General features: G+C 42.3%; 1 protein-coding gene across 9 annotated transcripts in view; it reads right to left on the bottom strand.

Annotated features, from left to right (window-relative positions):
• PNPLA7 (patatin like phospholipase domain containing 7) overlaps window positions 1–14,962 on the bottom strand; it is a 503,274-nt gene that overhangs the window by 193,052 nt on the left and 295,260 nt on the right. For all 9 annotated transcript variants that reach the window (XM_053695647.1, XM_053695646.1, XM_053695653.1 and 6 more), the window contains 2 exons: window positions 4,221–4,352; window positions 3,044–3,167 (listed from right to left, as the gene is read on the bottom strand). In XM_053695647.1, the coding sequence (XP_053551622.1) occupies window positions 3,044–3,167; window positions 4,221–4,352 (256 nt within the window). The remainder of the gene's footprint in view (window positions 1–3,043; window positions 3,168–4,220; window positions 4,353–14,962) is intronic.

Here is a 14,962-nt window from a genome sequence, read left to right as displayed (position 1 = left end):
CCCTCCACCGCATGGGGGAGGAAACTTAGGTTCTGATGATATCAGATGTCAGATAGAGTGTCGCAGCGGAAACTCCCCTGACCGATCCTCTATGACCAAAGGCTATCAAGAATGAACAATCCTACCTGCCTCACGGACCCACAGGTTCTCTCGAATGCTTAGTAAACATGTAATAAAGGATAAGCGAGCACCCTGCGCTTCTACCGAACCAGCGATCAGAACAGCGCCACGTGCCTGAACAGTCGCAAGACAGAACAAACCCAACAGGACCAGCCTGTACTCAGGGTCCTAACCGGCAAGCATAAATCCTCCCTCAGAGGGGAAGAAAAGAAAACAGGCATAGTTAACACAGGACTAACATGTCCAATACAACTTCCGAAAAAGTAATAAAGAATATCAATCCCAGAAGGTTCCCGAAGGAAACATAACAAAAATAAAAGACATCCCATTGGATACAAATAAAAATCAAGGCAACCCGAAGGTTAACGCCCAAAAAAAGACACAGGCCTACCCGTAGGACCAGCCAAACAGAGCCCTATCTCACATAACTGGGAAAGAACTCAACCAAAAACAAATAGGAGATTACCTCATCCCCACATGTCTAATGAGGCGTGCCATTCGAATTATCAGACTGAAAATCCCCATATCTGTTAACGATAGGGTCAGTTAATAACTGAAACAGATATCTGAGAATTACGCAAAACGAAACGCACAACACTTCGGAACAGTACCCTCAGGATACTGTGGAGGCCCACCCAAGACGGAATACCCGGGGCAATAGGGTACGAGCACATTCTCAAAGAAACATCTGGACTCTGCAGACGAAAAATCGCCAACATTATCTGAAAGCGAAAACGTGCAGCAACCTCCGGAGGGAACATGCCACCCCCTGGTGGAGGAACCATAAACTGGGTAACCTGCATGTGTAGGAGGAAGAATTGGTAGGGAACTCCCCCATGGAGGACAGGACCCCCAGAGGCGGATGGCTCAGCAGACCCCTGATTCCTCGAGCCTGAGGAACCGGGTGCTCTCATATGGCATATGGAACAAAACTGGTTGACAGGAGTCAACAAGGCCAAATCGGATTCGTCACCGGACACAGAATCTGAATCTGATATTATAATCGTCTCGTTATCGCAATCCTCCGTAACTGAATCTGAAATGAGCACAGTCTCGGCATTAGAATCCCCCATAACTGTAAAGAGGATATATAAATATGGACTATAAAAAGTAAAAAACAAAAACGGCACCCGACACCACCAGTGGCTGAAGCACTCACCACCTCCTATGACCAGACCCCTGCGGACTAGAATATCTCAGTCGCCACACTGAAGAGAATGCGGAAATGGGAAACCGAGCGTAAACACGCTGGACACAGGGTGAGCTGTACAGTCCAAAAAGCGCGCCCAGCCAAAAGGCTGCATCACCTCCAAAGGCCTCAAAGTTCCAAACCACGAGCCCATAAACCTCACACATAAGCAGGTTGAATCACATAACAAACATGATTATAAACCCCCCTGTCCAATAACCCCCCTCAGGAGATATTAACCCTCGATTCCAAGACTCACTGAGACCTTTATGTTATGCGATAGCCTCACGGGAAACATTCATATTACAGTACATTGAATAAAGTAAAATTAAACGATCTTACCGGAATCTACGCCATGGAACAGTAACACAGCCTTTCAAGTGTGACAGATAGTAGCATCCCCTCCGCCATGGACTTGAGAGAAGAAAGCAGGCCGCGGAGCGAAGTTCGACAATGCCGATTGCTTAAGGAGCTGTTAACATGAGTCGGGATGGTTTCGCAGAAAGAAACTTCCTGCATCTACGGACTCTAACTTTCCTCCAAGCCCTCACTGAGAGACTGACAGGATTACTAAAAAAACTCCTGTCCCATGCCGAAGAGTACTACCCTCTATAAGAGACAAAAACAAAAATGAAAAATTCTGACACTTCTCTGCCATCCTCCTGGGACGAAAGGCAAAGAATGACTGGGGGATGAGGGGATTGGGAGGAGCATTTCAGCCTTTGGCTGGGGTGTCTTTGCCTCCTCCTGGTGGCCAGGTTCTTATTTTCCCAAAAGTAATGAATGCAGCTGTGGACTCTTTCCATTTAAGAAGAAAATCACTGGCTAGTAAATATTATATCTTAAAAAACACATTTGAAGAGACTTGCAGTTTCCTTTTAAACAATAAGCTTTGTAATGCGTATAATGTATATAAAAAAATGGTCAACGCCAATTTATAGAAGAACTGGCGTCTATCCACTGTGCGTTGCAGCTAACCACCTCATGTTCAGAAAGAATTTTGTTCCATTCAACTAAAGGCAAAAGGAGCCAAACAGAGACTAATTTCATTGTTTGGCTGTTTTTTTTGTTGTTGAGTTGAAAGCTTCCTGTGTAAGTGGCACTAATTTTGTCATTTACAAGCATTTAACTACAAAGCACCACTTAAGGTAATTAAAATGTTCCTTTAAACGAGCGATTCCTGGTGACTGAGTAAAGACCCAAGTTACCGTCTTAACAATGTAGCCAAGTTTTGCAAAAACGGAAAACAACGCTTGTTACTCAAACACTGGGGAAGAACTTTGCATAGATAACCAAAGGGTTAAAGGGACAGTAAATTCATAATTAGACTCATGATTTAGACAGAACATACCATTTTAAACAACTTTCCAATTTACTTATATTATTTAATTTGCTTCCTTCTCGTATTATTCTTTGCTGAAAGGTTTATCAAGAAAGGCTCAGGAGCAGCAAAGAACCTAGGTTCTAGCTGCTGATTGGTTGCTGTATATATATACCGATTGTCATTGGCTCACCCATATGTTCCGTTAGAAACCAGTAGTGCATTGCTGCTCCTTCAACAAATGATACCAAGAGAATGAAACAAATTTGATAATAGGTTTCATGTCCCTTTAATGAGGAAAAAGCCGTAATGAGTTTATCATTTTGATTTACTAATAAAAACCTCAGAATAATACAAATAATAAACATCAGTAATCTTATATTCTACCCACGCTCGAGTAGGACTTGTCTTACCACTCCAATAAGGTCTCCTCGTCCATATTCACCAGTCAGCTGCTTTTTCCCATCATCCTTTTTGATCACAGATCGCAGTCGCCCATTGAGTACGATGAAGGTACAGTCAGATTTGTCACCTTGTCTACAAGACAGTTTTACATAATAATTATTTAAAATACTGAAAAATTAAAACAAAAATAAATTAAAAACAAACAGGTAACCTGTAAAAAGAATTAATAAGCGATAAGGAATTTCATGAAAGCGATACTTGCACTACACTGAGTAATATCAACGCAATGATATAAAAAGTCGAGAGCAATGCGAATGTGAGCTTGCGTTCGCATTGCTGGGAAGAGTGCGCTTCCGTAGGCTCTGATGGGAGCCTCGTTTTCATGCCTTAAGAAGCGGCATAAATATATATTTATATAAGCATATACATATATATTTACTGGAAACACACAGTTCCCGTAGACCTCAATATAAAGGCACTTTTCAGTGCCATTTTTTTTTTCTAACACCCCACACCCACGAACTTTGGCCCCCCCAAAACTGCCTGGTGCGGTTATTTTATTAAAGAATAAAAATGCTACAATTTTTATGTTTAATATAATACACACCACTGTATTTTGGGGGCATTTAGGGCACATTTATAAAATTAACCAGTGATCTGGTCTCTCTCTGATTAAGTGCTAATTGCTATATATATATATATATATATATATATATATACACACACACATTATAGACCTTTCCATTTAAATACCCTGTCATATACCATATAATTTTTAACCCTAACCCTTTAAATAATTTATATCAGATATTGTATATGAGTGTAACACTTAATTTTAATGTATTTATAATGTGTGTTTTTTTAACTCTCACTCTTTATGCTAGGTCTCTACTCGCCGAACGCAAATTTAGTTTGCGCTCACGCTAATGCATTTATTTTTAACGTTTAATATGCGCGCAAGTTAGCACGGGTGCGATATTGCTGATTCTCCAAAGCCCTCAGGTCTGGCGAGGTTATATAAGAAATCTTGTCAGGCAAATTTTAGCTTCTGAGCTGTTTATCTCACTAACTGGGGTTCTGGATGTGAAAAAGAAACACATAAATTACAATATAATGCTAAAAAAATATTTTTTTTTAATAACCGGGCCCCTACAACTGGTAGGGTTTCTAGGTTGGATGAAGTACCTGTACACAGATCGGCCAGCCTCCACTTCCATCCAGTCTAGCGCAAAATCTATCTGTCTAACGAATGGAGACATTCTTTTCACCACAGTGTGTGCCACACCCAGAACCACACTGGGCTGTTCCCTCATTATTCTGAAACGTAAACACAAAATGTTATTGATGAACATAAAAAGTATATTTAAATACATTAAAATAGTTGACCCAATGTTCCCATAAACATAAAAAATGGACACTGATGCTCCATGGAAGAAGAGGTAAGAGACTGACAGCCCCCGCTCTCATTGCATGAACATCATGCACAGTCTCTCCTTGGTAGCAACGCTCAGTGCTGTCTCCTCTTCCCTGCTTCCCAAGAGTCTAGGGAAGACTCTATACCGGCAAAAGAAACCCAGTAGCTCGTTGTTGCTCCTTCAACAAAGGATACAAGAAAATGAAGCAAATTTGATAATATAAGTATATTGGAAAGTTGTTTAAATGTTTATGCTTTTTTTGAATCAAGAAAGAATAATATTCAGTTTCATGTTCCTTTAAACTGAGCATTAAAACGGATTTGTATAGCTTTAGCATAAAAAAGTAAATTTATGCTTACCTGATAAATTGATTTCTTCTATGGTACGACGAGTCCACGGATTCATCCATTACTTGTGGGATATTATCCTTCCTAACAGGAAGTGGCAAAGAGCACCACAGCAGAGCTGTCTATAAAGCTCCTCCCTTAGCTCTACCCCCCAGTCATGTGACCAAAGGTACAGGAAGAAAAAGGAGAAACTAAAAGGTGCAGAGGTGACTGAAGTTTAAAATAAAAAAATATATATAATCTGTCTTAAAATGACAGGGCGGGCCCTGGACTCGTCGTACCATAGAAGAAATCAATTAATCAGGTAAGCATAAATTTACTTTTCTTCTATAATGGTACAACAAGTCCACGGATTCATCCATTACTTGTGGGATACAATACCAAAGCTACAGGACACGGATGAACGGGAGGGACAAGACAGATGGCTAAACAGAAGGCAGCACTGCTTGAAGAACTTTTCTCCCAAAAATAGCCTCCGAAGAAGCAAAAGTATCAAATTTGGAAAATTTGGAAAAGGTATGAAGCGAAGACCAAGTCGCAGCCTTACAAATCTGTTCAACAGAAGCATCATTTTTAAAAGCCCATGTGGAAGCCACCGCTCTAGTAGAGTGAGCTGTAATTCGTTCAGGAGGCTGCTGTCCAGCAGTCTCGTATGCCAAACGGATGATGCTTTTCAGCCAAAAAGAAAGAGAGGTAGCCGTAGCTTTATGACCTCTACGTTTCCCAGAATAGACAACAAACAAAGAAGATGTTGGACAAAAATCTTTGGTCGCTTGCAAGTAAAACTTCAAAGCACGAACCACGTCCAGTTGTGCAACAGACGCTCCTTCTTAGAGGAAGGGTTAGGACACAAAGAAGGAAAAATAATCTCTTGATTAATATTCTTATTAGTAACAACCTTAGGAAGGAATCCAGGTTTGGTACGCAAAACCACCTTATCAGCATGGAAAACAAGATAAGGCGAGTCGCATTGCTATGCAGATAGTTCAGAAACTCTTTGAGCCGAAGAGATAGCAACTAAAAACAGAACTTTCCAAGATAGAAGCTTAACATCTATGGAATGCATAGGTTCAAACGGAACCCCTTGAAGAACTTTAAGAACTAAATTCAAACTCCATGGCGGAGCAATAGGTTTAAACACAGGCTTGATTCTAACCAAAGCCTGACAGAACGACTGAACGTCTGGAACATCTGCCAGACGCATGTGCAGAAAAATTGATAAAGCAGATATCTGTCCCTTTAGGGAACTAGCTGATAGCCCCTTCTCCAATCCTTCTTGGAGAAAGGACAAAATCCTAGGAATCCTGATCTAACTCCATGAGTAGCCTTTGGATTTGCAACAATAAAGATATTTACGCCATATCTTATGATAAATTTTCCTAGTGACAGGCTTCCGAGCCTGAATCAAGGTATCTATGACCGACTCAGAGAATCCCCGCTTGGATAAAATCAAGCGTTTAATCTCCAGGCAGTCAGTCGCAGAGAAACTAGATTTGGATGCTGGAAGGGACCTTGAATCAGAAGGTCCTGTCTCAGTGGCAGAGTCCATGGTGGAAGAGATGACATCTCCACCAAGTCTGCATACCAACTCCTGCGTGGCCACGCAGGTGCTATCAAAATCACTGAAGCTCTCTCCTATTTGATTCTGGCAATTAAACGAGGAAGGAGAGGAAATGGTGGAAACACATAAGCCAGGTTGAACGACCAGGGTACTGCTAGAGCATCTATCAGTACTGCTTGAGGATCCCTTGATCTGGACCCGTAACAAGGAAGTTTGGCGTTCTGACGAGACGCCATCAGATCCAATTCCGGTGTGCCCCATTGATGAATCAATTGTGCAAACACCTCCGGATGGAGTTCCCACTCCCCCGGATGAAAAGTCTGATGACTTAGAAAATCCGCTTCCCAGTTCTCCACTCCTGGGATATAGATTGCTGACAGATGGCAAGAGTGAGTCTCTGCCCATGGAATTATTTTGGTAACCTCTATCATCGCTAGAGAACTCTTTGTTCCCCCCTGATGATTGATATATGCTAAAGTTGTGATATTGTCCGACTGGAATCTTATGAATCTGGCCGAAGCCAGCTGAGGCCACGCCTGAAGTGCGTTGAATATTGCTCTCAGTTCTAGAATATTGATCAGGAGGAGAGCCTCCTCCTGAGTCCACACACCCTGTGCTTTCAGGGAGTTCCAGACTGCACCCCAGCCCAATAGGCTGGCGTCCGTCGTCACTATGACACATGCTGGCCTGCGGAAACCCATTCCCTGGGACAGATGATCCTGTGACAACCACCAAAGAAGAGAGTCTCTGGTCTCTTGATCCAGATTCATCTGAGGAGATAAATCCGCATAATCCCCATTCCACTGTTTGAGCATGCATATTTGCAGTGGCCTGAGATGCAAGTGAGCAAACGGAACTATGTCCATTGCCGCTACCATTAGTCCGATTACCTCCATACACTGAGCCACTGACGGCGGAGGAATGGAATGAAGAGCTCGGCAGGTGGTTAAAATCTTTGATTTCCTGACCTCCGTCAGAAAAATTTTCATATCCACCGAATCTATCAGAGTTCCCAGGAATGGAACTCTTGTGAGAGGGATAAGTGAACTCTTTTTTACGTTCACCTTCCACCCGTGAGATCTTCGAAAATCCAACACAATGTCCATGTGAGATTTGGCTAGGTGGTAAGTTGATGCCTGAATTAAGATATCGTCCAGATAAGGCGCCACTGCTATGCCCCGCGGCCTGAGAACCGCCAAAAGGGACCCTAGCACTTATGTGAAAATTCTGGGAGCTGTGGCCAACCCGAAGGGAAGAGCCACAAACTGGTAATGCTTGTCCAGGAAGGCGAACCTGAGGAACTGGTGATGATCTCTGTGGATAGGGATGTGTAGATACGCATCCTTTAAGTCCACGGTGGTCATATATTGACCCTCCTGGATCATTGGTAAGATAGTTCGAATGGTCTCCATCTTGAAGGATGGGACTCTGAGGAATTTGTTTAGAATCTTGAGATCTAAAATTGGTCTGAAGGTTCCCTCTTTCTTGGGAACCACAAACAAATTGGAGTTAAACCCCTGCCCCTGTTCTGTTTTCAGAACTGGGCAGATCACTCCCATGGTATATAGGTCTTATACACAGCGTAAGAACGCCTCTCTTTTTGTCTGGTTTACAGACAATTGAGAAAGAAGTAATCTCCCTTTTGGAGGAGAATCCTTGAAATCCAGAAGATACCCCTGGGTTACGATTTCTAACTCCCAGGAGTCCTGAACGTCTCTTGCCCATACCTGAGCAAAGAGAGAAAGTCTGCCCCCTACTAGATCCGGTCCCGGATCGGGGGCTACCCCTTCATGCTGTCTTGATGGCAGCAGCAGGCTTCTTGGCCTGTTTACCTTTGTTCCAAGTCTGGTTAGGTTTCCAGACCGACTTGGATTGAGCAAAATTATTTTGTTGGGCCCTCATCTTATTTGTTTTATCCTGAGGGAGGGCATGGCCTTTTCCTCCAGTGATGTCTGAAATGATCTCTTTCCGTTCAGGCCCGAATAAGTTCTTACCTTTGAAAGGAACGGCTAAAAGCTTAGATTTTGATGACACATCAGCAGACCAGGACTTAAGCCATAACGCTCTGCGCGCTAATTGGCGAAACCTGAATTCTTTGCCGCTAATTTAGCCAGTTGAAAAGCGGCATCTGTAATGAAAGAATTAGCCAGCTTGAGAGCCCTAATTCTATCCAGAATATCATCCAATGGGGTCTAAACCTGAAGAGCCTCCTCCAGAGCCTCAAACCAAAAAGCAGCTGCAGTAGTTACAGGACAATGCACGCTATAGGTTGTAGAAGAAAACCCTGATGAATAAATATTTTCTTTAAGAGACCCTCTAATTTTTTATCCATAGGATCTTTGAAAGCACAACTGTCCTCAATAGGTATAGTTGTACGCTTAGCCAGGGTAGAAATATCTCCCTCCACCTTAGGGACCGTCTGCCATGAGTCACGCATGGCGTCTGATATGGGAAACATTTTCCTAAAAGTAGGAGGGGGAGAAAACGGAATACCTGGTCTATCCCACTCCTTAGTAACAATGTCCGAAATCCTCTTAGGGACCGGAAAAACATCAGTGTAGGTAGGAACCTCTAGATATCTGTCCATTTTACACAATTTCTCTGGAACTAAAATAGGGTCACAATCATCCAGAGTCGCTAAAACCTCCCTGAGCAATAAGCGGAGGTGTTCTAGTTTAAATTTAAAAGCCGTCATATGTGAATCTGTCTGAGGGAACATCTTTCCTGAATCAGAAATCTCTCCCTCAGACAGCAAATCCCTCACCCCCAACTCAGAACATTGTCAGGGCACATCGGATATGGCTAATAAAGCGTCAGAGGGCTCAGCATTTACTCTCACACCAGACCTACTGCGCTTCCCCTGCAACCCAGGCAGCATAGATAAAACCTCTGTGAGGGTAGTATTCGTGACTGTGGCCATATCTTGCAGGGTGAAAGAATTAGACGCACTAGAATTACTTGGCGTCGCTTGTGCGGGCGTTAATGGTTGTGACACTTGGGGAGAATTAGATGGCATAACCTGATTCTCTTCTGACTGAGAATCATCCTGCGACATACTTTTAGTAGCTAAAATATGTACTTTGCAATTTATAGCCCTTTCAGTGCATGAGGGACACATTTTAAGTGGGGGTTCCACGATGGCTTCTAAACACATTGAACATTGGCTTTCCTCAATGTCAGACATGTTGAACAGGCTAGTAATGACCACAAACAAGCTTGAAAACACTTTATTTAGTGAAAAAAATAACAATCTTAAAAAATGGTACTGCGCCTTTAAGGGAAAAAAAGCATACACGTTCTGCAAAACTGCTTTAAAATGCACAAAATTTTTGCAAGCGGACTCAATATGTGTAGTTATGTTTGCCCCACAAGGAAATTTAACATTTAACCCTTTAATGTGCAAACCGGATTGAAATTAGGCCTAAATCTGGAAAAAAACACCCCCAGCACCTTGCCACAGCCCTGCTGTGGCACCTACCTGCCCTCAGGGATAGTAAATATAGGGTTAAAGCTTTGATTTGGCCCAAAACATCCACAAGGGCCCTCAGGAGTTGGAGCTTGCTGCTTGCTGAGTGAAAACAACTGCGCATCTGAGGCGCGAAAATAGGCCCCGCCCATCTCACTTGATGTCTCTACAGCCTCAAAGAACCGCACCAGAGCGGTTTTAAACTAGCCATGTGGGTTCTGAGACCCAAAAAATAAGCCAAGTGTACCCTCAATAAAGTTGCCCAAAAAACGTTATTGCCCACAAAACGTTAACAGCACTCCCAGTGCATAAAACGTTTGCCCACAAACATTCAAAACTCAGTGTCAACCATTTTTGTAATTAGCCCCTTATGCAAGCTTAGTAATGCCTTTCTATAGCTCTTGTGATTACTGCTTACCCTTACCCTCATGGGGATACTGTCAGCCTTTCTGAAATACACAGTCTCTCCAGAAAAAAACATAATTTATGCTTACCTGATAAATTCCTTTCTCCTGTAGTGTAGTCAGTCCACGGGTCATCCATTACTTATGGGATTATAACTCCTCCCTAACAGGAAGTGCAAGAGGATCACCCAAGCAGAGCTGCTATATAGCTCCTCCCCTCTACGTCATACCCAGTCATTCGACCGAAAACCAAACGAGAGAGGAGAAACTATAGGGTGCAGTGGTGACTGGAGTATAATTTAAAATTTAGACCTGCCATAAAAAACAGGGCGGGCCGTGGACTGACTACACTACAGGAGAAAGGAATTTATCAGGTAAGCATAAATTATGTTTTCTCCTGTTAAGTGTAGTCAGTCCATGGGTCATCCATTACTTATGGGATACCAATACCAAAGCTAAAAGTACACGGATGACGGGAGGGACAGGCAGGCTCTTTACATGGAAGGAACCACTGCCTGAAGAACCTTTCTCCCAAAAATAGCCTCCGAAGAAGCAAAAGTGTCAAATTTGTAAAATTTGGAAAAAGTGTGAAGTGAAGACCAAGTCGCAGCCTTGCAAATCTGTTCAACAGAGGCCTCATTCTTAAAGGCCCAAGTGGAAGCCACAGCTCTGGTAGAATGAGCTGTAATTCTTTCAGGAGGCTGCTGTCCAGCAGTCTCATAGGCTAAACGTATTATGCTACGAAGCCAAAAGGAGAGAGAGGTGGCCAAAGCCTTTTGACCTCTCCTCTGTCCAGAATACACGACAAACAGGGAAGAAGTTTGTCGAAAATCTTTAGTTGCCTGTAAATAGAATTTCAGGGCACGGACAACGTCCAGATTGTGCAGAAGACGTTCCTTCTTTGAAGAAGGGTTAGGGCACAATGATGGAACAACAATCTCTTGATTGATATTCCTGTTGGTAACTACCTTAGGTAAAAACCCAGGTTTAGTACGCAGGACTACCTTGTCTGAATGGAAAATCAGATAAGGAGAATCACAATGTAAGGCAGATAACTCAGAGACTCTTCGAGCCGAGGAAATAGCCATTAAAAACAGAACTTTCCAAGATAACAGTTTGATATCAATGGAATGAAGGGGTTCAAACGGAACACCCTGTAAAACGTTAAGAACTAAGTTTAAACTCCATGGCGGAGCAACCGTTTTAAACACAGGCTTAATCCTGGCCAAAGCCTGACAAAAAGCCTGAACGTCTGGAACTTCTGACAGACGTTTGTGTAGAAGGATGGACAAAGCTGAGATTTGTCCCTTTAACGAACTAGCGGATAAACCCTTTTCTAAACCTTCTCGTAGAAAGGACAATATCCAAGGAATCCTAACCTTACTCCATGAGTAACTCTTGGATTCGCACCAATGCAAGTATTTGCACCATATTTTATGGTAAATTTTCCTGGTAACAGGCTTCCTAGCCTGTATCAAGGTATCAATCACTGACTCCGAAAATCCACGCTTTGATAGAATCAAGCGTTCAATCTCCATGCAGTCAGCCTCAGAGAAATTAGATTTGAACAAACATTTTCTTAAGGCAACCCTCTAACTTTTTATCCATTGGATCTGAAAAAGCACAGCTATCCTCCACCGGGATAGTGGTACGCTTAGCTAAAGTAGAAACTGCTCCCTCCACCTTAGGGACCGTCTGCCATAAGTCCCGTGTGGTGGCGTCTATTGGAAACATTTTTCTGAATATAGGAGGGGGTGAGAAAGGCACACCGGGTCTATCCCACTCCTTGTTAACAATTTCAGTAAGTCTTTTAGGTATAGGAAAAACGTCAGTACACGTTGGTACCGCAAAATATTTATCCAACCTACATATTTTCTCTGGGATTGCAACCGTGTTACAATCATTCAGAGCCGCTAACACCTCCCCTAGTAACACACGAAGGTTCTCAAGCTTAAATTTGAAATTTGAAATGTCTGAATCCAGTTTATTTGGATCAGATCCGTCACCCACAGAATGAAGCTCTCCGTCTTCATGTTCTGCAAATTGTGACGCAGTATCAGACATGGCCCTAGTATTATCAGCGCACTCTGTTCTCACCCCAGAGTGGTCTCGTTTACCCCTGAGTTCTGGCAATTTAGATAAAACTTCAGTCATAACATTAGCCATGTCTTGCAAAGTGATTTGTAATGGCCGCCCTGATGTACTTGGCGTTACAATATCACGCACCTCCTGAGCGGGAGATGCAGGTACTGACACGTGAGGCAAGTTAGTCGGCATAACTTCCCCCTCGTTGTCTGGTGAATTTTTCTTAACATGTACAGATTGGCTTTTATTTAAAGTAGCATCAATGCAATTAGTACATAAATTTCTATTGGGCTCCACATTGGCCTTAGAACATATTGCACAAAGAGATTCCTCTGTGTCAGACATGTTTAACAAACTAGCAATTAGACTAGCAAGCTTGGAAAATACTTTTCAAATGAATTTACAAGCAATATAAAAAACGTCACTGTGCCTTTAAGAAGCACACAAAAAACTGTCACAGTTGAAATAACAATGAACCGGATTAGTTATAGCAATCAGTCTTTCACATGAAATGCATAAATTTAGCAAAGGATTGCACCCATTAGCAAATGGATTATTAACCCCTTAATACCAAAAAAACGGATAATAAAATATATAACGTTTTTATCACAGTCAAAGCACAGTCTCACAGGTCTGCTGTGAGTGATTACCTCCCTCAAACTAGTTTTGGAGACCCCTGAGCTCTGTAGAGACGTCCTGGATCATGCAGAGAGAATAAGGAAGGCTGTGACTGAATTTTTAATGCGTAGTAAAAGCGCCAAAATAGGCCCCTCCCACTCATAATACAACAGTGGGGAAGCTCAGTAAACTGATTTTATTCAAAATAAACGAAAGCCAAGTGGAAAATAATGCCCATAAAATTTTTCACCAAGTACCTCAGAGAAAAAAACGATTAACCTGCCAGTAAACGTTTTAATATGAATATATGAAATGATATTAAAAGCCTGTTGCTAGTCGCTCTCACTGCAGAAAGGCTATAAGTTATATGTATACAGTATTTTCTTAGTGAAGTGCCATTCCCCAGAAATACCTCAGTGCCAACATACATACATAACAGCCTGATACCAGTTGCTACTACTGCATTTAAGGCTGTACTTACATTATATCGGTATTAGCAGTATTTTCTCAGTCAATTCCATTCCTTAGAAAATAATATACTGCAACATACCTCTTTGCAGGTGAACCCTGCCCGCTGTCCCCTGTTCTGAAGTTACCTCACTCCTCAGAATGGCCGAGAACAGCAAATGGATCTTAGTTACGTCCGCTAAGATCATATACAAACTCAGGTAGATTCTTCTTCTAAAACTGCCTGAGAAAAAACAACACACTCCGGTGCCGTTTAAAACAACAAACTTTTGATTGAAGAAATAAAAACTAAATTTAATAACCACACTCCTCTCACACATCCTATCTATTAGTTAGGTGCAAGAGAATGACTGGGTATGACGTAGAGGGGAGGAGCTATATAGCAGCTCTGCTTGGGTGATCCTCTTGCACTTCCTGTTAGGGAGGAGTTATAATCCCATAAGTAATGGATGACCCGTGGACTGACTACACTTAACAGGAGAAATGACTGAACATACCTCACTGCTACAATCACCAAAAGATAACGGCACAGGTGTAAAACTTAAAAATTTACTTTATTACTTCTTTTTAAAACATAGCATATTCTTAAAAACACAGCACAAATCTGATAGACATGTCTAACATGTTTCGGCTTCAGTTAGCCTTAATCATAGACTCTACTTGTCATAACCAATTGGTGTCTTTTATTTCACTCCCTTTGTGTTGATTGGTTGTCTGTGTTGAGTATTCCTAATTTCTTGTCCCTATTTGTCTGAGGAAACTGGTTACTTACTGGTGCTCACCTAAAGGATATTTTATTACATAAACCGATTGATATACTATTTAGCCAAAAGCATCAGGTGCAACAAAAAGGCAAAGTGAGATTACATTTGTGACCAACTACTCAAATCAGTACAGGGAGGTTTGTGAGATTATCAAGAAAAATTTGCCAATCTTAAGGGCAGATGAAGCATTGAAAGGAGTGATAGATAAAGGTTGCCAATTTGTTTCAAAAAGAAACTTAACAATAGGCAACATTGTGTCACCCAGTGCCCTAACTGAAGCCGAAACATGTTAGACATGTCTATCAGATTTGTGCTGTGTTTTTAAGAATATGCTATGTTTTAAAAAGAAGTAATAAAGTAAATTTTTAAGTTTTACACCTGTGCCGTTATCTTTTGGTGATTGCTGCAATACGGCATAGGAGAGTGCCGTCCGGCCAGGTTTAAGTAAAACTTTTTTGTAAAACAAATCCCAGTGGCATCTGGGTTATCCCACAGGACTTCCAAAGTGGGCCGCCAGGACCAGTGACACCCCAACCGAAGGAAAAATTCCCTAGATCATACGGAACGGAGGATTCTGCAACACCCCGACACCAGAGGCAGAAAGGAAGTCACATGACCGAACAGGCCGGGTGACGTCAGACGCCGTAACACTGGTGAGGGGAGAGGAGGCTGAGGCTGAGCGGCAGTAGTCGGCACCTTCAAACCGAAGTATTGGAGTGGATAAGCCGCGAAGAGCCGCTGGGAGCCGTCTAGCTGCTTTTGTCCTTCCGAATACGAGAGAGGGAGATCGAACGATCCG

This window comes from Bombina bombina, chromosome 12 (genome assembly GCF_027579735.1).
Source record: "Bombina bombina isolate aBomBom1 chromosome 12, aBomBom1.pri, whole genome shotgun sequence".
Lineage (NCBI taxonomy): Eukaryota > Metazoa > Chordata > Amphibia > Anura > Bombinatoridae > Bombina > Bombina bombina.
This window is presented reverse-complemented; position numbering and strand designations above follow the sequence as displayed.